This window comes from Narcine bancroftii, chromosome 1 (assembly GCF_036971445.1).
Source record: "Narcine bancroftii isolate sNarBan1 chromosome 1, sNarBan1.hap1, whole genome shotgun sequence".
NCBI classification, from domain to species: domain Eukaryota; kingdom Metazoa; phylum Chordata; class Chondrichthyes; order Torpediniformes; family Narcinidae; genus Narcine; species Narcine bancroftii.
In genome coordinates this window covers 61,735,281-61,761,860 of record NC_091469.1, presented here as the reverse complement: position 1 = coordinate 61,761,860, position 26,580 = coordinate 61,735,281, and the positions used below count along the sequence as shown (strand labels likewise).

Genomic DNA, 26,580 nt, shown 5'->3' with positions numbered 1-26,580 from the left:
ATATATGTATATTTGTCCTGCATATGTAATGCATATCTATACATGTCTTATGTCTGGTTATGTGTTTGCATGTTTAGCGCCAAGGATCAGAGAATGCTACTTGTGCAATCGGATGTTAAATAAATCTTATAGCCTGTGAGTAACTTTCCAACCTGTTTTCATGTAACGTAGGTTGTGAAATACTTTTCATAATTTCACTGGAACCATATCCTGATACCCTTTCTATCTTGGCATCTGGAGATGGCTTGAGGAGCAAGTATGAACTCCACTATTGGCAGAGATTTTGGGTATAAGCTTTGTAACAGTTGTTTGGCTTTCTCTCAGATTGATTCACTTTTAGCTTAATTTCAGGTATATTAATTTATTTTTCAGACCAGACGTCCTTTCCCTTAATCTTCAATGGAAATTGTATTTGAAGTTGTCTTGCCTGAGATAGTTGCAGCCTCATCAGTGGAGTGTCTAGAGGCATGGCACTTCATTACTTGGTTTTTCCTTCACCTAAGCTGATAAAATTCCTCAATGAACATTGCAGGCTGGTAATGGTTTGATACTTGTGAGTTTAGGGACTACTCTTCCAAATAAGTGATAGTGGGAGGGGAAATCCATGCTGTGCATTATGCCGAGTTTGATGGGCTCTTCATCTCCTCTTCCACTTTTATTTAATCCATCTCCTTAACTCCTGATCATAAATCTTTCCTTTCTTGCTTCATTTCTATTTTTCTTTGATGCTTTGAGGCTAAATGTGCTCCATTTATTTTCTATAGTTTGATTTTGGTACAGAGTCATTTCATTTCCATTATCCATGTTTCTGCTTTTTTAAAAAAAATGATTAGTTTTGTGATGATGTAGATATACTCAATTTATCTCAATTGTTTCTTCACTGAAGAGTGAGCACATGGGACTAAGTGACTTAATTACTGTATAATTGAATATCTTTTCAAGCTGTAGCACTTTGTTACCAGAACAGAGGATAGATTTACAAAGACATGATTTGTGTCCCGCAAGTGAGCTGACCTGTTGACTTGCAAGCAACAACAGATTGGGTCTTCATTATGTATGCTGTTTGTACTCCATGTAAAAAAAAATAATTAGGCAAGTAGTAAGGAAAGAGGTTTAATGGTGCACTATTATTCCTTTGTGCGTTGCTTCCAATGCAGTCTGAGGCATTGAGTGACAATTAGACTTCTGCATTGCAGGTTTAATTTTATGCTCTTGTTGTGCACATCTTTAAAGATGAAATATCTGTAATGATGCAGATGTTGGAAATCTGAAATAATAAAACATGTTTCAGGTGCTCAGTGTGTCAGCTTCTGTGGAGGGTTTCTGGCACATGAATAATCAAAATAATTTAAATTCTTAAATCGCAACAGTTTTCTAAGAAGGTGACATGCACATCATGTTCAACATTTTTTTGAATTTTGGGGGCATGTACCATGAATGTGCTCTCTACTGAGCTTTCCTGCTGCATTCTTGGCTGTCCTTTCTTCCATTGCTTCAGGTCTATTGGCTGATATTGGCTGCACTCTAACCGAAACAGTGATAAAACTTGAACGATCTCTATGCAGAGCTCACTGCTTATCTTCCACTCCTGCACTACTTTGGTTTGTTTATAACCATGCTCCTTTCAATCGTAACAGCTCAGTGCAATCTTTGGACTCTGCATTTGGCTTACACATTTTTAATGTCGACACTAAAATTTGTAACATAACTACAAATGCACATTAGTTTCTTGGTATAAATCTTCTGCTGTGCCTGATGATCAAATATCAAGCACTGAAGAACAGCTTCTAATGCTAAACTCGATTCAAAGCCTTTCTGCTCCAAATCACAATTTTGCACGGAGATAACAGAGAAAATGTGTAGTGGAGCAGACTGAAAGGAAAGAATGAATAAATGGTAGTGGAAAACTGCAACCAGCAACTCAATCTTGTTCATCAACATTACAATAACTGGGTATCCAAAGATTGGCAGTTATGTGAGGATAGAACAGTTTCCATTTATCTTGAGGTAACATTGTAATTTCTAGACCATTTTTGTTTGTGAAAACAACTCAGCATCCTCTCTCAGCAATTTCTCAATATTTCAGGGTGACTTTAAATTCTTGTAACTAGCTGATAGTCATAGAGTTCTATAGCATGAAAACAGACTCTTTGGCCTAACTTGTCCATTCTTGCTAATCTAATCCCTTTGGGCCCATATCCCTTTAAACCAGTGGTTCTCAACTTTTTCTTTTCCACTCACATGCCACATTAAATATTCCCCATGCTATAGGTGCTCTGTGATTAGGAAGGGATTGCTTAAGGTGGTATGGGAGTGGAAAGAAAAAGTTTGAAAACCAATGTTTTAATCATACCTAATTGACTCGTTATGTGCACAGTTTCATAACTCCAAAGGAAATGAGCCAATGACAATTTTTTTCAAGCAAAATATTTCATTAACAATTGGGTCTAGAGCAGTAATTCTCAACCTTTCCTTCCCACTCAAGTACCACCCTAAGCAATTCCTTACTAATTACAGAGCACCAATGGCATAGGGATTACTTAAAGTGGTATGTGAGTGGAAAGAAAAAAGACTGAGTACCACTGTTTAAACCTTTCCTATCCACACACCTGACTAAACGTCTTTTGAGCATTACAATTGTCACTTCCTCTGCCAACATATACTCATTATATTCTGTTTGAACAAGGTACCCTTTAGGTTCCTTTTAAATCTATAAGAATACAGAGAAATGTTGGAGGAACTCTGCCAGTCTCGCAGTATCCAAAGGAAGTAAAAATGAATTCCTGACATTTCCAGTCTGCGCCATTCCTCAAGGTATTTCTATTCACCTTAAGTCTAAGCCCTCTTGTTTTAGAATCCCCTACCCTGGGGAAGACAGCTAATACTATTTATCTGCATGATTTTATAGACCTTTCCCCTTAGCCTTCCGTGCTCAGGAAGTCACAACCTCCCCTTGTAATTCAAGCGTGCCTGATCTGATTACATTCTGTGAATCTTTTCTGCTCCCTCTTCAGCTTGATACTTTATGCTTTCCATAAGCTGGGTAACCAAAGCTGTGTGCAATTCTCTAATATGGTCTCCCAAACATCATCTTGTGCAGTGTAATATAGCAGCCCCTGTTCCTGCACTCATTGGCCTGACCAATTAAATGCAAATAGCCAAATACCACCTTCAATATCCTGTCTACCCTTTCATTGCCATTTTCATAGAATGACGTACCTGCACTCTTGTCTTTTTATTCGACAACACTCTCCCAGGCCCTGCCATTCATTGGGTAAATCCTGTCCAAGTTTAATCTCACACTTGTCAGATATAAATTTCATCTGCCATTCCAGTTTTCACTTGATCTATATACTGTTGTAACCTTAGATAGCTTTCTTCACTGTCTGCTCTGCCACCAATTTTGGTGTCATTCAAGTCGTCAATGTAGATGGCAAACAACCGTGGACCCATCAGAGATCCCTGCGGCAAACCAATTTGAGTAACAACCCATTTACCAAGAGCTGGTAAATGGAATTATTATGGATAGGCATTTGTTGTTTGGCATGAGCCAAATAATCTGTTTCTGAATCTATGACTGAGGAGAAGGAAATGAATGAACTTCTTGGGTGGCAGTTTTCACTCTGTTCCGAAATCTTCACGCAAAAACAAGATTTCAGAGTGTCTTAGCATTGTATCGAGATCATAATCTTCTACCTCTTCCAAACACAACTATCACCTGACCCCTCTTCACTCCAGCCAACCATCTGGTGGCAGCGACACCTGATTCTGTTGGAATCAACTTCCAAGTTATTGACAACTTTGGAGTTGGGGGCATGTAATATAAAAGATAATAAATAGTGTAAATATTTAAGTATTATTAGAGCTGAGGGCTGAGAGAAAAACTGCAAGCTGGGTTTAAAAGCCATCTCCTCCTCTCGTGAGTTTCTCTCCGTTGGAAGCCAAAGCAGTTCTTGGTTCATCTTGCCTGCCTCCACATTCAATAGGCCATCCTCTACAGTTCCTGCCACTTCTTAATGACATTTCACCACCAGAACCATCTTCTCTCCTTATGGAATTCTGAGGGGAGTGTTCCCATCCTACCCCAAGAACTATTTTCCTTCTCATTTCATTCACATAGGAACACATACTCCTTCATCTTATTTCCTCCTCACTATCCAAGGATCCAACAGTTGATCTAGGCAAAGTTTTGAATCATATACATTTTTAAATTTAGGGCACTGCATTTGGTGGTGGTCTTTACTTAGAGAAACCAAATCAATTAGTCATGACTTCCCAGAGTGCCTCAATTCAAGTGATTGACTTTGAGATTCTAATCACATATTACTTCCTCAACCCACTCTCATTCTGATCTGTCTTTTGCTACCAACTATGTTGCCACCTCATGTCTGTGTCCGAACTGGCCCAAGCTTTGTCAAGCTCTCATTTAGTAAAGGACCAAAAGCATTACATCACCTGGACAGCATAAGTCTGCACCTCATACAAACATTCCTATTTCCCCCATCCCCTTAACCTAAATCCCAAGTTCCCCACATTTCCTGTTTGAATGCTAACTCTATTTCCCATTTCACAGAGACTGTATTTCCAGCACTGTCCATTTTAATAAACTTGCAATTTTGCTAGTTTAACACCACTGACACACCAAGATTTCATGAACCCATCTTCTTGCATCGCTACTCCGGCCATTTCAATTGCCTGAGGAATGGTAATGTTCTATCCCTAATGGCAGCATGCTGAAAGATGGCACAAAGACCCATGGCATCTTAGTAACCACACGGTGTAATGTGGTTAAGAATAGGTGGATTTCACGTGTGTAGCAACCAATAACTTTAAGCATGTTTTCAATACTTGTCTAACAGTAGATGTGGCGATTTCCAGGGATGATTTGAACAATGCAAAATTTATGAATAAAATAATCACGTGCCTCATTAATGCAATGATTTGTTCAAGTCGGTAATTTTTAGGACAGAAGCAATTCACCCATGTTTAGAAACTGAAATAATGTTATGCAGATACTTTATTATAAATAGGATTGTTTTTCAGATGATTTCTAAGCGGCAAACTGTAGGGACATTTAAAGACACAAAGCTAAGGGAATGAGGATACATGCCTACTTGCAGCATGTTTCCATTGAAGAAACTAGGAGTCATCGAAAGTCGCTGTACACATTATACAGAATACATACTTTTTCTGACACTTAGAGCTTGGTCACCAGTACCTATAATCTTGTGAGAATATTTTCCCACATAAAAGTTTTTAAAAGCAAACATACAATCATACATTTGTTCACATAATTCTTTTTTAAAAAATACTGCAGATGGTGAATGTCAACAATTTTAAAGTCTGAACATAAATTAAAAAGTCTATCATAGTTCTTTCCCACTTGAAGCTTAAAGCACTTTTGGGGCATTATTTCCAAAGTATCAGTTTGACTTTGGAGTTCAGATTCTGACACATGAAGCACTTTCACAATGCCTATAGGAGGAATACGACTGACAGTACTCAAGTGTTTTGAATCTCCCCAGTTCTAGGCATAGACCAAAATAACTGTTTTTCAAAGCGTTCCATTGGACATCAAATAGTCATGAATGATATTCACCTTAATGCTTTGAAAATCTTCTTTGGAAGAGGTGACTGGAGAACCAAAAGCAATAACAATGTAAAAATCTGAGGTAAAACCCTTTGAAGAGTGAGATAAGGAGCTTGAAGGTCAGGATATAGTTCTGTTGTATCCACCATTTAGATGTTTTTCAAGCCAGAGTTCAGCCAGCTGCATTGTTGATCCAAATGTACTTGCTTTGGACCCTAGACACATCTTGTATTGCTTGGGATCTATGTTAGGATCACAGTGAACAGGGTGGTAAACGTGGACAATCCCAATTTCTTGGCTTCTAAAGACATTCAAGCCAGAAGAAATTACCTTAGAGTAAAGGTCAACATCCTCTAGCCCCCAACCTTGAATGGAGGTATCAAATCCGCCAACTTGCAATAAGTCGCTCTTGTATATGCAAACAATTCCAAAGCCATAATTCCTCCAGAAACCGGTCTTCTTTGTGAAAACAAAGTTGTTATCATTTACAGGCTTACCACCATAAACTATTTTTGGGTCATACTGACTGAAGATTACAGGAAAATAAACTTGTTCTCCCTGAATTGTATTGTCCCTACATCTTTGCACAAAGTCTGGAGTAAAAATTAAGTCGATGTCGCAAAAGAGCAACAAACTGTCATTATGAAATGAAGAGGAGCCCATTTCTAAGGCCAAGCCCCTGGAGAATTCCCCCCTCATTGGGAGAATGGTCATATCTGCTTTAGGATACTTCAGGTTAAGGTCTCTCATTAATTCCATGTGATTCCCTTCATCTGGGACTGAATCAGAATTGAACAACAATATGGATAATTTCACATTCTGCTTTGGAATAAGGCAAGTTTTCTCAAAGTTCTCCATGAATCTAACAAATATGTCGTACCTTCCAATGAGGGGGACTAGGATGTGAACTTTCTGATCATTATGTTGCTTTAGCTCTTTGGTGCTCTCTGTGAATTGAAATGGTGAAAAGATTTTTAGTGAGTTTGAGAGGAAGGAGAATGTCTGAGCATCACTGTTAATGCTTTCTGCAAGTTCTCTAGCATTAAGTTCTTCAGCCTCCTTCATGAATGGTTTACTGAATGATTGTTGAATGTAAGCATGGCGTCTCACAGGAACAGTCACCTTTCTTCCTTTGTGTTTCTTGTAAAGTAGCAACAGATCCATGATATACTCTGCGCCATGCATGGGATTAACTCTGCGATAGCCATACTGAATTTCTTTAAATTCAATTACACGTCCTCTGGTCTTGGAGTTCCAGTTGATCATTTCCATAACTTGCATTATGATGTCATCCAGCGCTGCACGCAGCATGCTGTTGATGCCTTGCCGAGGGATTTGCGTTTCCACCATACTATAAAGGTGTTTCCCAGTCAGAAATTCCCATTCAAGGACTTCATTCCTGTCCCGAGGCTGGAAACGCATAAAAGATGGCATCATTCCAAGCTGTTGATCCTCTTTGCGGATTTCGGTATTGCTGAGCTTGCTCATAGAAATGCTTTCTCGGTGTAACTGAATGGTCCGGTGCCGTAATTCCGAAACTTTACGGGTTAGCAAATAGTTATGCAGTCTATATTGATAAGAGGGCCTTTTGTTGGGGTGGAGTGTTATAGCATTATGAATCTTGCTATTGTGCAAATCTTGAATGTATCCTTTTTTATTATGCTCGTAATTCTCATAAAATAGCTGCTGCATCTGTAGGTAAAAAGGAGAAAAAAAATTAGTGGAGAATACTGCAAAATGCAGATCTGCATCTACTTTTAAGAATATATGCTGTAAGAAGTCTTTCAATAGAAAATAAACAAGCAAAATCCATAAAATTATTTTCTAGACTGTCAAAAATATAGCCTGAAGTAAACTATTGGTTGGTCAGCTATGGACAAATTCTACTGCAGGTCCACTGCCAAAAGCCTTCATTGCAAACTCAGATTCTGAGGGCTTCCTTTGTTTAATATACCTCACAGCTGATATCACTCTATCATTTCCTGAAGAGAAAGCCTGCTAAATGATGTATTTTCATAATGTCTTATTTCACAATATTTTGTTTTCAAAGTCTGAGCATATAACCCTCACCACGAATGAATAGGATTTCCTGGTTGATTCTCTTCTAATGTTGTCGCTAACATTTTCGTTTTCAAATCTATTCAATCATTTGCTATCTAAATTTAATTATATTTACTTTTTTTATAACCGATTGACAAGACAATGTAAAGCTCACTTAGTGATATTTATTTGATTACCTTTAAAGAGAAAATGTTTAATTAGAAGTGTCTGAAATAGATAAACAATACTTCACACTCTATACAGAGTAAATCAGTGGGAACTGTTGAGCCAGGATGCTGTTAATTATCCTGGCTTAATTTAATTATCATTAATTAAACCAAAAAAAAACATGAACTATAAGAAGCCTGATAAATATCTAGTAAACAAGTGCAGGAGTCTGTTGTGACATCTGAGTGACTGATTAGTAGAGAGGACATGGTTAGCCAGCCTGCCTGAAACTGGTATGTGACAGATTATGTTATATTTTATATTGTATATAGATATGTTTTAAAAGAAGATAAACTGTGGTAGGTTTTTTAGTGTAAGTCACATACAAACCCTTCAAAACAGATCTCATTTAAAATGCTGGAGCTCTGCTCAAGCCAGACAGTCCAGACTCCGAGTGCCTTTGCACAAACTTTGAAGAGTGCCTATAAGGACTTCACAAGTAGGTGTTAATTGGCCATGTTGTGGGGTAATGGATTATTGGTTTTGGAAAACAACAGATGAACAAACTCAAAAGATTAGGTCTGGAGCCGCAGTCTGCATGCAGTTTGCTGTTCTAAGAGTGTCATGTGGTTTTCTCTGAGAGAGAGAGAGAGAGAGAGAGAGAGAAAATTTAGTTCTACAGTTCAGCAGCAGCTGGGCCTGGAATGTAACATGTTGGAAAGGTTGTGGAAAAACACCATTTTGAGGTCAGGTTTTACAAAGCCCTAGTGGTCCATACAAGTAGAAAGGACTGGCTGCATAATGTTTCACTTGAAATAAGGGTAACAGAAGGTAGTCTGTGGTGACCAGAAAGAAAGAGGTTATCATGTGGAAAATCCTGATGGGGCAAGTTTCTTTGGCAAGATACTGAAGTGGCTGACTTAAAGGAATCAGTTGTGGGTCTCCAACGAGCACAAATCTCTCTCTGAAAAGCAACAAGAATCTTCCTGAGTGGTAACCATTACCTTTCAAGGACCAAAGCCTGATGAAATTCATAAATGTTAAAATTCTGTGCACAGTTTAAGAATTGCCTGCAACCAGTGAACTTGAAGGAGTGAGAAGTGAGATTGGACTGTGAATCAAAGAACTTTTTTGAACTTGTATACACATTACATACACATGTGCTTAGAATTAGATGGGGTTAAGTTAAGTTTAAAGTAACAAGTTAATGTTTGATCCTGTTTAAAGATAATTAAAAGCAACTTTTGTTTCAGTAACCATTTGTCTTGGTGAATTTCTATTGCTGCTGAGTTTTGGAGTCCTCTGGGCTCTACATTTGGGGGCTCATCTTTCTGGATTGAAAATTGGAGTTTTGGGATCTTAAACTTTTGAGTTTTTGTGATTTATTAGTTAATTGCTTTTTTCCAAGCTGATTTAAAGCTTGTGTGTGTGGAAAAACAGCAGCAATGGATGTTAGCACATTTTGGTCACAACCATCCCCTGCGGAGCAAGAAAAAAGAGGAACTGATGGTTATTCCTAAGGCATTAAAACTGACTGAAGTACGCATTGGATGAAGAAAATACAAACACAGAGGATTATAGTGAAATATTATATAGGTGAGGGAAAATTTGTTGAGAAAGACAGATAATTTTTCTAAGGATAGATCTGTTGACTTGCAATTGGAGTTGGAGAAATTGAGGGTGGAGGAAGAAAGAGAGAAATGGAACTTTGAGTTACAGAGACAACAATATGAGGCAGACCAAGCTGAAAAAAATAAAGAGGCTGAAAAACTGAGGAAATATGAGTTAGAGGATGATGAAAGACAAAGAGAGGATGATGAAAGACAAAAAAATGACTTGGAAAAACTGAAAGAGACAGATGGTTTCAATTAGAGTAGTTAAACATTGAGATGGAGGGATGGAAGAGAATTGAGGCTGTAACTCCTGGGGAGAGGTTTTTGGCTAGTAGAGAGGTAAATCTAGTTCTTCATTTTGATGAGGGTTCAGCTTTGTTAAAAGGTTCATCTGAGCTCAAGATGGCCAAAAGAAAAATGTCCACTTGCTCCAAAGTGTTTTGAAGGGAAAAGCACAAATTGGATCCTCTTGTTTGACTACAGAGCAAGTGGCAAATTATGATATTGTTAAACAAGCAGTATTGAATGCTTGTGAGTTTGTTCCAGAAGCATATAGACAAAAATTCAGGAGTTTGGTGAATTTCTATTGCTGCTGGGTTTTGGGGTCCTAATGGGTAGCAAAGAGGCTACTGCACAAAGAGAAAACTAAGACTTTCCTAACTTCATCGGAGGATCAGTTATTGGCCCACACACAAAAGGTTGTGCACAGAACAATCCAAAGATGAGGGCAAGTTTGTGCCAGTTGAAGCTCAATCTTTCACTGAAGTCAGATACACAAATTGAAAAAAAAGAAAAGTTGCAAATTGTTTACTGGCATTTCCATCAGGAAATGATCAGAAATATCCTGCTCATATACACCTTAAAATTACCAATTAGATGTGATGAAATCTGCAAAGCCTGAATTTGCATAGGTAAGTGTTACTTTGATTGTCTAATGATGGACCTTGCCAGTTGTTGGCATTAGATATGTGTCCATAGACTAACTGGATGAATTGGGAAGCTATATAGGCTACCTTCCATACTCACTCTGGGCCTAGGTTAAATCCAATCAGAGTGGACAACATACATGGAGTGGACATCCATACGGAGACTACTGTACAGAGCACTTTTTCTGGTCCTGATCTCATGAGAATGTTTTGTGGCAAAACCGAATAATTCTTTGCCCACTGCTGAAGAATCATCCCAAATTAATATGGAACCAGAATTTGAGAGGTCCATTCACTTTTTTTTGTGCATGTTTCACAGTAATTCCCTCTGCTTTCCAGCTTTTTATTCTACCTTCTCACCTGTATCCACTTATGACCTTTTACCTGTTAGCCTAGGCTCCTGCTGGTGCCCTCCAACTCCACCCCCCCCCCCCCACTTTATTTGGCCGTCTGCCTGATTTTTGGAATTTTAAATTATAAATATAATTTTACATTTTAAAATTTAGATATATAGAATGGTAACGGGTCATTTCTGCCCACAAGCCTGGGCCGTTAAATTACACCCAACTGACCTACAACCCCCAGTATGTTTTGAACGGTGAAGGAAACTGGAGCCCCCAGTGGAAACCCACACAAACATAGGGAAAACTTACCAACTCCTTACAGACACCGCAGGATTCAAACCCCGATCCCAATCATTGGGCTCTGTAACAGTGTTGTGTTAACCACTATGCAAACTGTGGTGCCCAGAAGAATGGCTCAAACCCTAAACGTCAACTGCCTTTTACTTCCTGTGGATGCAGCATGACCTGCTGAGTTTCTCCAACACTTTTGTGTACTCCACTGGATCCTGCAGATTTTTTTGTCATCCTCCACTGTAATTTGCTGAGTTTGGCACAATCTTTTGTGCCCAAAACACAGGTGCAAAATATACTAATAATTATTCTAAGTGCTTTTCAATTCATAGTGTAAGGTGATAGTTAAGTATATCCCAGATTTGTATAATACCAGGACAATTGTTTAAACTGTGAAATGTGTGGATGTCATTGTCTGTGGTACCATAACCTGATGAGGGACTTGGTGAAAGCAGTCAAAAATAGTTACAAATACACACTATGGGGCAAATAGGGGCAATGATCATCTGGTGCAACACAACTGTTACCACTGTGGCTTATTTCTATCAAGCATTTCACCTGCCCTGTCCAGGAGAAAAAATAAATAAAATGAGAAAAGAGACGGAAACACACAATTGGCTTTCCTACTGCTCAGTTACTAGATTTAAATTCATGTTGTGAGCAGAAACATTTTCCTTTGTATCTTGGTGAACATAATCTAGGCCTGTTTATGGAGTCATAAGAAGCTACAATATTTTAGGAATTCTGCTGCATCACAAATGGGCCAAGACAATGACCATTGCACAGGTATACACCACTTAACGTCCACAAATCGTTCTGTGAAATTGGGCATTACGCAATGTGGATGTTGTTTACCTCAATTGTTTAATTTCTTTCAAGCCTGAATACTTACCACTAAAGATTGTTCTGTTACAGTTTATGGGAACAGAAATTAAAGCTCACAAACACTTTAAAGCTCAAAATAAGATTCTACTACAATTAGCAGCATTCCTGCAAATAAACAGATTAGAAGGCATTATCAGAATGATAAACGGTTTAAGCGCACAATGCACACTGCACTGTGTCTGATATAAGAATTGCTCTGTCCCACTCTGTGAGGCACCTTGTTAATCTACACCAGTAGTACTTGGAGTCCTGCTTTCAGCTGAAGTGTAATGTACCTGAACACACCTGTAATTGATGATGACAGGAATGTGACTCATGACATCTGATCAAGGAAAGATCATCCTTATCCGATTGCTCACTTCCATGGTATGAATTATGTACATCAACATCAGCAAAGGAGGTTCAATTATACTTGGGCCACCTGATTGTTGCTAATCAAAATATGAAATTAGGAGTCTGATACTATTTACTGAGAGTCTCCAATGGATAAAGGAACTTCATGATCTACAGAGAAAACATTAGAAAAGATTGGAATGGCAAAGGTATAAGTTAATAATTGAAAGATATGAATTTTGTTTTGATTGACATTTGGGTTTATTACTTTTGAGTATTTTTTGGAGGTCTTGTAACATTTTAAACTATTGCATAGGTTACATAAATGCAGGTTGTTTAGCATCGCCAGTTATTATTCTGGGAGTTCTTGACATTTCAAATATTAGAAAGTCAGTAGTGCCAATTACACCCTGTGGCAAATACATGAATTTACTACAGTACACTGTTTTTGAGCCCTTAGGTGAATTTCACAGAATGCATTAGAGCGAGAAGGTATTTGACAAATATAAGATCCTCCTTTGTATCTTGGTGAACATAATCTAGGCCTGTTTATGGAGACATAAGAAGCTACAATATTTTAGGAATTCTGCTGCATCACAAATGGGCCAAGACAATGACCATTGCACAGGTATACACCACTTAAACGGCCACAAATCGTTCTGTGAAATTGGGCATTATGCAATGTGGATGTTGTGCGAACACCCTATTATATACTTAGCAAAGCTATATGGGATATTGTACAGTATCTGTAAGCTTTTTATTATGTAAATAGGGATCAGTGTGAGGATCGACATAGGGTGAAGGGCACTGAGATCAGTGTGGGGACCGACATGGGGGTGTGGACAGAGAGCGAGGAAGTGGGAGCAGTGTGGGAACTGACACAGAGCTGTGAGGAGAGTAGGGCAGTGGAATCAGTGTGGGGACCGGCATGGGGCTGTGGAGAGAGAGTGGGGCAGTGAGATCAGTGTGGAGACTGACATGGGGCAGGGGATTACTGTCGGGACTGACAAATGACAGTGGAATCAGTGTGAGGACCAATACTGGGCTGTGGGGAGAGACCAGGGCAGTGGGATCAGTGTGGGTAATGACATGCAGCTATGGAGCAAGAGTGTGGGGCAGTGGGATGAATGGGGGGACTGACATAGTGCTCTGCGGAAAGAGAAGAGCAGTGGGATCAGTGTTGGTATACACTATACAGTATATAATTTCCTATAGCTAGCAATCGCTTTTTCTAAATTGCTGTGGACTTGCTCACGGTAACTGAATAACTATGGGACCACAGACACATGTGTAGTTGGACATTGCCTGAATGGACGTGAAGTGGAGCATATTCAATTACCTACTTTCAGTTCCTTTCAACGATGAAATGTACAATTTTTAATCAGCCCTGGAGACCAAAAGTGTATTAGTGAAATGAGAATTCCATCTACATTTATAACAAAAGCGCTTGTAGCATGTTTGCTCTCTCCCTCAGTTCTCTCTTGTATTAGAAATCACTTGAACATTCACGTTTATATAGGCATAGATTAGGAAACCTGTGAGATTTATACATAAATCCCATATGATTAAGAGATAATAATGATGTCCTTTGACCAAGATCTTTAGCTGGATGTTGAATCAAATCAACGTCTGCAAAATAAAAGATTTTACTTTAACTGAAGAACTATCAATCCTGTGTAGAATTTGGTGAGATTCCTCTGCTCCTTTCCCCCAGCTCCTCACCCTCATTTAGAGAGCAATCCCCTCCCCATTACTCCTTTCTTTTTAAAATATTTTTGTTGTTTAACAAAAAAGCATAAATACAGGATTGACAACAATAATAATTTGAGTAAGCACACATAAAAAAGCAGATAAAACTATCTCAAAAACATTTAATTGAAATGATTTATGCATCAATGTTAAACTTGTTTGTTGAAATAACTTGTATAAAATAAGAGAAAAAAGAAAAAAAAACTAAAAACTAAAACTAAATCTAATTTAACCCTCCCTCTAATTAAGGTTACCTTATATAATTTTTAAAATTAATAATGTGGAACCACTGGCAACCCCTGGAGAACAGGCAATGAATCACTGGCAACCCCCGGAGAACAGGCAATGAATCAACAGAACATACAGTAATTGTTAATTCTTCTAATTATAAAAAAAATCTAAGAATGGGCCCCACAATTTCATAAAATGGAACTTTTTATCTTGAATATTCTATATAATTTTCTCACAACTTAAATAGGACATTACATCATGTAACCATTGTGTATGAGTAGGGGGTGAATCATCTTTCCATTTCAATAAAACTGCTTGTCTGGTTATCAATGTGGTAAAAGCTAAAACATTTTCCTGTGATGCAGATTATAAATTTACCTGATAACAAGCAGAGCAATTATTGGGCAAGGTTCCAAATTAATCTTAAGAATCATTGATAAAGTTTGGAAAATGTCTTTCCAGAATCTCTCTAAATTTGGACACTTTGAAAACATATGGATCAAAGAAGCTTCTAAAATTTTACATTTCTCACATAGTGGATCAATATCTGCATAAAAATCAGATTATCAAAGTTTGGATATGTGTATTCTGTGTACCACCTTAAATTGTTATAAGCAATGCCTTGCACAAAATGAGGAATCATTAATCAAGCTGAGAGTAGAGTACCGACCTTCATCTGAAAATGTTATGTTCAAATTTTGTTCCCAATTGCTTTTGATCCTAGCCATGGAGACTGATTTTTAAATCCAATAAATTATTATAAATACATTATATTAACCTACCATGAAAATAAAACTGTAAATTAAAAAGAAAGTCAAGAATATTAGTGTTGGAAATTTGTGGAAAATCTGAAATCTTAGACTGAATAAAATGTATACATAATATGTAAATATCTAACTCAAAGTCTGTTGGAAAGTTTAAATTTAGCTGATAATTGTTCGAAAGAGGCAAAATTATCTTGAATAAAGAGATCATTAAAACTTTGAATACCTATCCTATGCCATTCCTTGAAACCTATGTCCAACAAGATCAGTTGAAAAAGATGGTTATCTATAATAGGACTAGCTAGCGAAAAACCATTAAGACTGAAGAATTTCCTAAATTGATCCCAAATTCTCAATCTATTTCTCATTAATGATTATGTGTCAATTTGGAAAAGAAAAATGATTAAATGGATCCTAAAATTGCCAACAAAGAAGTTTTTTGGAGAACTGCTATTCCATTTCTACACAAGAGGGGCACTTATCCAATTAACTATGTATGTTAATTGCTCAATAATAAAATCTGGAAGTGATAATTCTCAAGTTAATTTGGTCTTTTGATGATGGGCTTTATTTATATATGTTTTTTTTTCCCTTGCCACATTCACAAATCCAGTGAGCTGTAAAAAAAAATTGGGAATAAAAATTGGTAATGCTTGAAAAAGATACAAAAATTTAAGTAAAATATTAATTTTAATCAAATTATAGTAATAGTTTAATCTTATCAAGTAATACGACAAAATTCTCTTTCAATAAGTTTTTATAATTTTTCATAATTGCAATTCCTAAATATTGGAAATGATCTTTCACTATTTTAAACAGAAAATTGGAATAATCTGCAAAAGCACCTATTGAGGGTGGAAGTTCACTCTTGTGTAAATTTTGTTTATAACTTGAAAACTGACTAAATTGATCAATCAAAATTAATGTTTGGTATAGAAATTTCAGGATTTGGAATTTAAAAAAGCAGTAAATCAACAGCATAAAATAATACTTTATGTTCAATTCCTCCTCTAATTATCCCAATAAATTCTCCACTCATCCAGAGCGCAACAGAAGAGTTCCAATACTATATCAAAAAACAGACGACTTAACAGACAGCCCTGTTAAGATTAAACATATCTAATTGTTATGAGAGTAAACTGATGCCTTAGGGCATGAATACAATAATTTATTCCATTTAATAAAGTCTGGACCAAAATTAAATTTACCTAGTGCAGCAAGTAGATACTTCCATTCCACCCAATCATTTTTCACCCGATCATTTTTCAGCATCTAATGAAAGAACATATTGGTGTGGAAGGTAGATACAGATTGCTCAATAATTAATGTATATTATAATAAAAATAATGGTTTTTAATAAAAAAAGTTTGGTCTGAGTCTATAATAAATAGTAATGTTTTTTTTCTAATCTATACATTAGAACCATTAATAGAAACTTCTATGTTAAGTAATGATATTGGTATATGTTCTGTTGGCTCTTACCCTTTATTTAGAATAAGAGAGATACAAGCCTTGTAACTTTAAATGAGTCAGCCAATACCAGCTTTAAGTGAGGTACAAACTGTATGGATAAGGATTTATAAAATTCCACAGGAAATCCATCTGGACCTGGAGATTTACCCGACTATAATGGGGAAATAGCCACAGGTATATCCTCCTGTGAAAAAAAGATTTCTGTAAACTTGCCTGCTTCTCTTGAGAAAGTACAGGTAAATTCAACTGATCCAGGAATTCTGACATTGAAACATAGTCATTATTAAATTCAGAATAATAAAGGTTAGAGAAAAATTCTCTAAAGGTCATGTTTTAATATTGTCATATTACCATCACTCATGCAAATGTTATTTGTTTTAGTAGAAATTCCTTTTAATTGTCCAGCTAGTAACTTACTAGATTTTTTCCCCATAATTTAAAGAAAACCTTTTATTTCTTAACAACTGCTGTTCAAATGAATAAGTAGAGAGAATATCACATTTAGTTTTAAGTTCTACTCTTATATAATTCTGGATTTTTATTTTGAACAAATTGTAAATCAATTTGCTTTATCTGATTTATTAAATCTAGTCTTTCCTTATTAATCATTTTCTTGATATTGACCATATACAAAATAATTTGTCCTCTTGAATACGCTTTCCCCTTTCACTTCTCAGCATCTTTATCCACCAATGTCTTCTTGCCTCTTTGCCTATGCTTTTCCCCCTTCCTAGCTTCTCTCTTCCCCTTCTTCTCCCACCTTTTTATTCAGGCAAATATTTGCTTTTGCTCTCTCTGTATATATATATATGTGTGTGTGTGTGTGTGTGTGTGTGTGTACATGTGTGTATATGTATGTGTCTATATATATCTATATATATATATATAGACACATATATATGTGTGTGTGTGTGTGTGTGTGTATAGGGAATGTGCTGTCATTTAATTAAAGGCCTTTAGAATCAAGCTTTTAATGAAAAAAAATCTTTCAAATAAAACCATTCATTTGGACACTTAATTGAAACCTTGAACATAATTACTCAGTATGTTAACTTGCATGAGTAATCAGTTCATGGTATTTGCCAGGCCAATAGAAGATATTGATGGGGGTGGGGAAAGGAGAAACTCTATCATTTTATACTGCAGGGAAATTGCAACATATTAAACAATTCTGTATTAGCATTTGGAACTTCTGAAATAAATAGACTGACATGATGACTTCAGAGATATTGCGAGTTAATACAATGGTACACATGTACAATTATTTCCTAGTGCCTAGGTGATGGCACAGTGAAGAAAGCATGGTGAATGAAGAATACAGTTCAACAACTAATTAGACTGGCCCACACAAATTTCCAGCTGGAATACTTAATTTAGAGCAGAATCTCATACTGAAAATTTTAGAGGGGAAAAAAAAAGACTGATTTCTGAAGTAATTTAAATTCCAACTGAATCAGAGTCCATGCTTGCAAAAGATCCTAGGCCAGAGAGGTGCTTTGTCATTTAACATGCACCTTGTATTCAGTGAGGAATTTGTAATAAAAGACAATTTCTTGTTCTTCTGTGGATTTCAATGTTGAGTTTCTTGGCGATATACTAAGTATTCTGTAAAGGAAAAGTTAGCTTGGAGAGCGATATCCTGATTTTTGCATTTAAATTGTACGTGTGTGTTTGTCAATTGCTATTCTATTGATTTGTATATAATTTAGAGCAATGTTTTCCTAGTAAGTCAATGCAAAATCAAGGTAATTTATTTAAGCAGCCAACATTGTGTAGTGTTTTAGAATAGTTAAACCCACAACATTACCACTTTTGGTTAATGCTTCAGTGTACAGAGTGTATTTTGTATCACGAGGTATAATAGGCGTTGCTATTGTCTCCATCCTGACCCTGACAAGTTGTAACATTTATTGTCACAAAATTTGGTCTTTTGTGGCAGCATCATTGTGCAAAAATTCATATTATAAACCATCTTACAGCAATAAATATTTAAAAAACATAATAGTGCATAAAAAGTAAGGCAGTTTCTTTGGTTCATTAATTATTCAGGAATCCAACGGCAGCAGGGAAGAAGCTGTACTTGTGCCATCGAGTGCTTGTCTTTAGGCATCTGTACCTTTTTCCCGATGGTAGCAGAGTGAAAAGCATATGGCCTGGATGGTGTGGGTCTTTGAGGATAGGAGCTGCTTTTTTAGGACATTGCCTCGTGTACATATTCTCGATGGAGTGAAGTCTGGTGCCTCTGATGTCACAGGCTGTGTTAACAACTCTATGGAGATTTTTCTTGTCCTGAGAGTTGGCACCTCCATCCCTGACAGTGGTGTAACCAGCCAGAATGCTCTGCACGCTACACCTGTAGAAGTTTTCACATACCAAATCTCCTCAAACACCTCACAAAGTATAGCCACTAGTGAGCCTTCTTCGTGAGTGCATCAACGTGGAGGTTCCAGGAGAGATCCTTGGAGATGTTGACACCCAAGAATTTGATGTTATTGACCCTCTCCACTACTGAGCCCTCAATGAGGACTGGGTCATGTTCCCCTGATTTCCTTCTGAAGTCCACAATCACCTCCTCGGTTTTGCTAACATTGAGTGCAAGGTTGTTGGTGTGTCACCATTCAACAAGCTGATCTATCTCCCTCTTGTACGCTTCCTCATTGCCATTTGTGATTCTGCCGACATCTGCAGTGTCGTTACTAAACTTGTAAATGGCATTGGAATTGTGCCTTGGTGTATAACGAGTAGAGCAGTGGGTTAAGCACACATCCTTAGGGTGCACTTGTGTTGATAATCAGTGAGGAGAAGACACTGTTTCCAATTCATACTGACTGTGGTCTTTCCGATGAGAAATTCAAGGATCCATTTGCTTAGTGGAATTTGCCCAGAGTTTGTAGCTTCTTGACCAGCACTGAGGGAATAATGGTATTGAAGGCCGAGCTGTTTTCATACTGAAAATTTTAGAGGGGAAAAAAAAAAGACTGATTTCTGAAGTAATTTAAATTCCAACTGAATCAGAGTCCATGCTTGCAAAAGATCCTAGGCCAGAGAGGTGCTTTGTCATTTAACATGCACCTTGTATTCAGTGAGGAATTTGTAATAAAAGACAATTTCTTGTTCTTCTGTGGACTTCAATGTTGAGTTTCTTGGCGATGTACTAAGTATTCTGTAAAGGATGTATGAATTGGTGTTTTTGAGATGATCCAGGGCTGAGTGGAGAGCCAGTGATATTGCATCTGCTGTCGAGTGATTGTGACGATAGGCAAATTGTGGTGGATTCAGGTCATTGCTTAGGTATGTGTTAATTCTGGCCATGACTAGCCTCTCAGCATTAGAAATTAGTGCTACTGGTCAATAGTTGTTGAGGCAGTCCACGCTACTCTTCTTTGGCTCTGGGATGATTGATGACCTTTTGAAGCAATGAAAGGTTGAAAATGTCTGTGAACACTCCAGCTAGTTGGTTGGAGCAGATTTTAAATGCTCTGCCAGTTACGCCGTCAGGGACTGATGTCTTGCGAGGGTTAATATACACTGCAACCAGGATGATGGCGGTGAACTCCCTTTGCAGGTGGAATGAGCGGCACTTGATCGCCAGATGTTCCAGGTCAGGGGTACAAGACTGTCACATCTGTGCACCATGATGAACTGATGATGACACAAACATTGTCTGGTCAGTGCGATGGAGAGTGTAGCCCTTAGGAATGTCTGCGTTTAGCAATGTTTCTGTGAACCACATCACACAGCACTCCCTGGTGTCTCTTTGATGTTGAAGACTGGCTTGGAGTTCATAAAAGTTGTTCTCCGAGGACTGTACGTTAGCCAGGAGGATGGTAGGGAGCAGAAGACTGAGGGCTCAGCGTCTCAGCTTAACCTGTAGCCTCCTTCTGCATCCACATGGTCGTGTCTTCTTTGCACGGCCTGTGGGTCTGCTGCTGGTATTTCCCACATTTTTGTTTAAATGGTCTGTATGATGTCGCTTTAAATCTCCCACGATGTTTAAATATTCTGAGAGTTTGCTGTTTTGACTCCCACAAAATTTAAATGGCCTGATCGCTGGCTGTTTAAAACTCCCGTGGTGTTGAACATGCCTGAGTGCAGGTTGTTTAAAGGTCCGAGGCTGACTGCCGATTCTTCCAATTCCGAGGTCTATTTTACTCAAATTCTAAGTATATATGGACTATCCCCACTGTATTTGATGATGTGCACTGAAGCAGATTTTGCAGCAAACCCAAGGTTAAAAAAATGCATGGAATTTGGCCAGTGATATAATACCTTTCAATGTGACACCAAATGTGGGATCTCTCAAAACAGTGGCTAGACAGTGGTGAGGAGCAGAGTTTGGCTACCCAAGCCTGACCAGATCTAACTACTGTATGGCACAAATATCTGAAAACGGAGGGTTAATAGGCTAGAGATTGTGGAGGATATTGCCCTCATCATAGGCAGGAGAAACGAGGAGGTTCGGCAAAGTGAGTATCTGGAATTAGGGAGAAGGTGAAAAGCAGGATCTCTGATTGTTATCTCAGAATTACTTCCTGTGCATGTCCTGGTGAGGGTAAGAATAGGAGGACAAGGCAAATGAATGCACGGTTGAAAAGCAAGTGCAGGTGGGGGTGGGGGGGGGTGCTTTGGTAATTTGGACTACTCAGACCCATTCCTAGGGCAGAGGTTACCTGTACAAGAGGGGCAGGTTGCATCAGAATTGTAAGGGTAGTGCCTGGAAGGGGTGATGAGATGGGACCCAAAGTTGATATTTAACTGGTGAGAAAGTTAAGTAAAAAAATACAGAAGGTAGGAGAGGCAGGGCAGGACAATGAGTGTGGCAGATCTGATTGACTAAACATCATTTATTTTAAAATAAGTTGCATCACAGACAAGGCAAATGAACAGATTACAGATTGATATTTGGGACTGTGGTATTATAGCTATTATAGAAACATGGTTGAGGAATGGGTGGGACTGGCAACTCAATCTTTCAAAATATCGATGTTTCTGCTGTGACAGATGTGGAAGTAAGAAAGGATAAAAAATTTCATAATGCATTTGGGAGAACTTCACAGCAGTACTTAAGATATACAGTGAGAATAACCAGCAAGATCATAGGGGTAGTTTTTAAAAAAAAAAATAAGATAACTTTGGGATTAGACAATAAGCCCTCTCCAATAGTCAGTGAGAATTGGAGAAGTACTATATATATGGAATTCATAGCACAGCATAGGAATAATATTATTGTAGTAGTAAGTGATTTTGGGTTGCATAATATTGACTGGGACTGCTTTGGTGCTAAAGGATAACATGGAGAAGAATTTAGGGAGTTTTCTGAAGCAATATGTAGATGTTATACTTAATGTTTAACAATTTGATTCTGCATGGCATCAAACATGTGTTTATATTTTTTCCTCAAAAAATGTTATTTAGTGAACATTTTCTCCTGAATAGCTGAAAAAATTGTCGAGTTCAATCCCCCTCTGGGTGTGGGGGAAGGGTCACTCAGTATTTGGTTGTACTAGTAAATTATTTTAGATTATAATCGTTTCAAATTTGTGGGTTTTGTTTGGAAAGGACCTGCATACAAGTTGAATAATGAACTCAAGTTTCCAGCAGGCTTAAAAGATAGATGTCTAGAAATTCACCATCTGTCACAAAGCCACCTTGCCCTTTACAGCAATCCTATGGGGAAGACCGCAGAGCCCACCTCACTGACAAAAGGCAAAGGAGGAAAAACCCAACACCCAACCCCAACCAACCAATTTTCCCCTGCAACCGCTGCAACCGTGTCTGCCTGTCCCGCATCGGACTTGTCAGCCACAAACGAGCCTGCAGCTGACGTGGACATTTACCCCCTCCATAAATCTTCGTCCGCGAAGCCAAGCCAAAGCAAGAAATGGGGTTCATGTTCAGGTTAGATGTATATTCTGATTGAATACAATAGATCTGGTCAGACTCGGCTGTGATAGCTCTGCTCAGACTTTATACAGTTTTCAAGGTGTTGCTCAGTATTAACAGCATATGTTTTAAGGAAGTACCATTTTTAGTGATGGTTAAGAGAGTAAAGCAATAAGATTTAGATTAACCACAGTTTGCTCTTGGGCTTTAATTTTGTACTTGAGCAGAACCCTACTGAAGATTCCTAGCTTCCAAAAATGATACTGTATCACTATAAATTTTTTAAAACCAGAAATGCAGAGCATTGAAAATGTAAAGCATATAATCGTTTACAGTGCGGAAACAAGCCACGTCAGCCCTTCAAGTCCGCGCCGGTTCACTTGAAAAACTCCACTAGGTCCTCCCTCCCCGACCCCCTCACATCCACGCACACATCCAACCTTCTCTTAAATGACAGAAGGGACCCTGCCGCAACTATCTCTTTTGGAAGATCATTCCATTTTGCCACCACTCTCTGAGTGTAAAAGCATCCTTTAATATTTCTCCAAAGTTTTGCCCCCTAACCCTTAACTTATGCTCTCTTGTCCCTCAGGGGATCTTCCAGCATTTCTTAGTACAAGAAAATTTGGATAAAGTAAATAGTTAAGGATGTTTGATTGGCATGCAGTTGGGTAAAGAACTGTTTTAACACTTTAATTTCACTCATACATACCTCATCTCCTTGTGGGAATTCGATACCATTAGGGGTTTTTAGCCTCAGGATACAAGTTCATTACCATGGGCGTGAAAAATGTCCAGAGCACAGAAATGGGTATTTTGGTCAGAATAATCTAAATTAGTGTTCATTCCCTACCCTTCTTCATCCTACCCTGTCAGCAAATCTGTCTATTTCTTTCCCTACCATTTGCTAATCTCACTCCACTCCACTCTAAAAGCATAAGTATTCTATGGATTCACAATTGGGATTATTGGCAAGCATTTTGTATCTATCTTTCCAATTATATATTTTTAAAAATTGTCCCACAAATGAAAATATCTGCTTGAAAATTCAATCAATTTGTATATTTTTATTAAGTCAATGTCACATTAAAATGGTTTTACTTGAATATTTGGTGCTCAAGATCATTTTGGATGAAAGCATTAGTTTTGAGAAATAGGTCCAGACTTTTGTGCCCAATTCATTTTAGTGGTTGATATTTTCCCAGCATCAGTAACATATCTTATGATATCACTTGCTGTTTGGAAAGTTCTTGTGACCTTGGGTTTCAATGCCAAGGATAATGTAAGTTCACTGAGTGCTCTCCCTTCACTGATCAATTTTCTGCACAGATCAGCTCTGATCTGGATGTTGTGATCAATAGGCCTTCAGTTTGCTTTTACTCTGATCCTGTCTTGTGAGTGGCCATTGGGACAGGCCAGAACATCGTGAGGTATACCCAGAGCACAGCAAATCACATTTCCTCACACATCTCCCAGCAGCCTTTTCCGTAACAGTTGTGTGGCTGCAATTAGGAAAGTGAAGCCCTTTTCACATTTGCAAGTGATCCCGGGAATTAACAACCAATCAGCTTTAAAAGTGTCTACTGTGAAATCAAAATCAGCTCAACATCAGCATTAAATGACGTCATCTGATGCCGGGGATTGAGGGCCTCAACGCCTAGTGCAATCCTTGGCGTCTGCAGACAAAGGCATTGCAATCAGGCAAGTGTGAAACGGGCAGTTGCATTGTGGGCTTGAAGTGACCCAAGATTTTTGCATGCGCAGGAACATGAAGGAAGAAAAAAATTAAAATGAACCTACTGACTTTGGTGTGGGTAAGAAAGATAGGAAACAAATTGCAAGAGCAGATAAATTTTAAACAGAGTGGGGAAAGTTGGTAGTGCTGTAGCGTACAATTTATAAAGACCATGGGAGAAAGCAATGGAAGACCTGACTTCCCAGAATGCCATGTGGCAGAGAAACCCTTCCATGAATACTCCGTGCATGCAGCCATGCATACAGCCTTTTCTTTGCCGCACAGAATTCTGAGAGGGCAGATCCCCCATCACTTTCTCCCACTCTATTTATCAAATATACGCGATAGCGCGACCAATGTTCCCACAGTTTAAAAATAGACCGCTATTGCTATCTATTGCTAGCACTTTCCCATGGTCCCTTATAAAAGTGTATATACGTCAGCTGAAGGGCTCATACTGTGCTGTACATAAAGGTTAATTATTTTATAATTAGGCAGATTAATTTTGTTCAAATATAAGATCGTAATACATTGATCAGGATTTAGGGCATCATCTGAAGTTGCTCCCAAGTCAGGAATTCATAAATCAAGATGGATATGGGAATTTGATTTAAATAGATGAAAACCATTGGATGCTACTATGTAAGGAAAATATGACAAAAATTATTAATGTTAGATTATAGATTGATTCAATATAATTTTCTACATCAATTATATTTAACTCTTCAAAAAAATTTTTAAAAATTGAATCCAGCACTGTCAGATTTATGTTTCAGATGTGATCAGCAAGTTGGTTTGTTTTTTTCATTCTACTTGGGAGTGTTCTAAAGTAAAACCTTTTTGGTTAGAATTAAATTTTTTTGGAGAAAATATTAAGGGTTAAACTCCCCCAGGATCCGATATTATTTCTGTTGGGTAATATTAAAGTGGTTAATTCTAAATTAAGATTAACTATATATCAAATTGAATTATTACGATTGGCATAGCTATTATTTGGAAATCAGATACAGATTCAGAGATGGAGAGGTGGCATGCTAAATTGCGTTCTTGTATTCCACTTGAGAAAATAATTTATATTTATTTTATAAAATTTAAGTTTTCTTGAAAATATGGAGCCCATATTTACTCTATGTTGGTTTGAAAGCCCATCATGTTGGTAACCCTTAACTCCATCATTGTTTGTATTGAGAATTATATTTCTTTTTGGCATTCTCCTAGTTTCTTTTTCCCTTCTTTCTTTTTGATTTTATACTTAGAGAAGGGAAGGAGGTAGGATGGGAGGGATTTAAGTGTTTTGTTTCTTTTTTTCTTTCTACCAGATTTGTACTTGTTTTATTGACTATGTATATAAGAATGTGGCTTTTAAAAAAAAAAATCCTTACATGTTAAAAAAAAAAGCATCAAATCCTAACATGTATGAAAAGCTTGATCTTTTTCTGATGGTATTTATCTCAGTTGTGACAACTTTAGTGTTTTTGCATCTTCTAAATATTGCTTGAAATTCCTTGTACAAGCTCTTGATTTTGAGTGTGCTTCATTATCTTTCATCTATATAGTTTGTACAATAATTAAGAAAAGGAAAAATGAGAGGGATAATTATTTGAATTAGGAAGGAAATAATCATGGTATGTGTACCACTCTCAGAGCAAGATCAACATTAGCAAATGCGAACTGATTTAGCACCAAGAAGATTATAGCTCAGATGACAGATCCCCTTTCATTTGCAGGCATATGGAACTTTTCCAAAATGAGCTCAAGATAGATGGGATCTTAGTCACAAACTGTTGATCCATATTGTATATATTATTTTTAGGCAATAGATGAATACAAAATTTTGCAACATGCTGTGGCCTAGTTCAAATGTACAAAAGGTTCATATTGTTTTAAACTCCCATCAATTCTGAATATTTTCAATGAGAAAATAGATTTTGGGGAAAATTACTTCTGATTAGATCCTAATTAAATTTATTTGGCCAAACCAAAATTTCAGAATCCCTGTCTCTCATGATGTTTGATATTGTTAGAACTATCAATTCTTAAGAATCTGCTGATAAGTGATTCAAGCTATTTTTGTGCAAACTACAGATTTATGCTTTTCCTGAAACAACAAAAAAATACTTTGAGTATATTTAGTACATCATTAAATTAATCTAACCCTGAAGTGCTTTTCAGGGGGAATATAGCATAAGATTAGTTTGTTTTAAAGTTGGTATAATTTTAATCTGAATGATATTTCACAAAATGTCTGCTCTTTTAAAACCAAAACAACTTTGAGCATTTTATTTAAAATTGTTTATTTAAAACAGAATCAAACAAGTTTTAAATTGTTGGAATATGGCCCCTTTTATTATCTGTCTGATAGTTCCAGTATATATATATATATATATATATATATAGATAGATATATGAAGATATATCTATATACAAATAGATATATATATGTGTGTGTGTGTGTGTGTGTGTGTGTGTGTATATATTTTTTATATATATATATATATATATATATATATGTGGAAGACCTGACTTCCCAGAATGCCATGTGGCAGAGAAACCTT

At 37.3% G+C, this 26,580-nt stretch overlaps 1 protein-coding gene and 1 long non-coding RNA gene across 3 annotated transcripts in view; one reads left to right on the top strand and one right to left on the bottom strand.

Annotated features, from left to right (window-relative positions):
- The window catches only part of LOC138758744 (uncharacterized), a 66,156-nt gene that overhangs the window by 34,594 nt on the left and 4,982 nt on the right, over positions 1-26,580 (top strand). The window lies entirely within an intron of this gene.
- The window catches only part of chsy3 (chondroitin sulfate synthase 3), a 276,769-nt gene continuing 255,188 nt past the window's right edge, over positions 5,000-26,580 (bottom strand). The window contains exon 2 of the mRNA XM_069928080.1: positions 5,000-7,282. Within this exon, the coding sequence (XP_069784181.1) occupies positions 5,711-7,282 (1,572 nt within the window). The 3' untranslated portion in view covers positions 5,000-5,710. The remainder of the gene's footprint in view (positions 7,283-26,580) is intronic.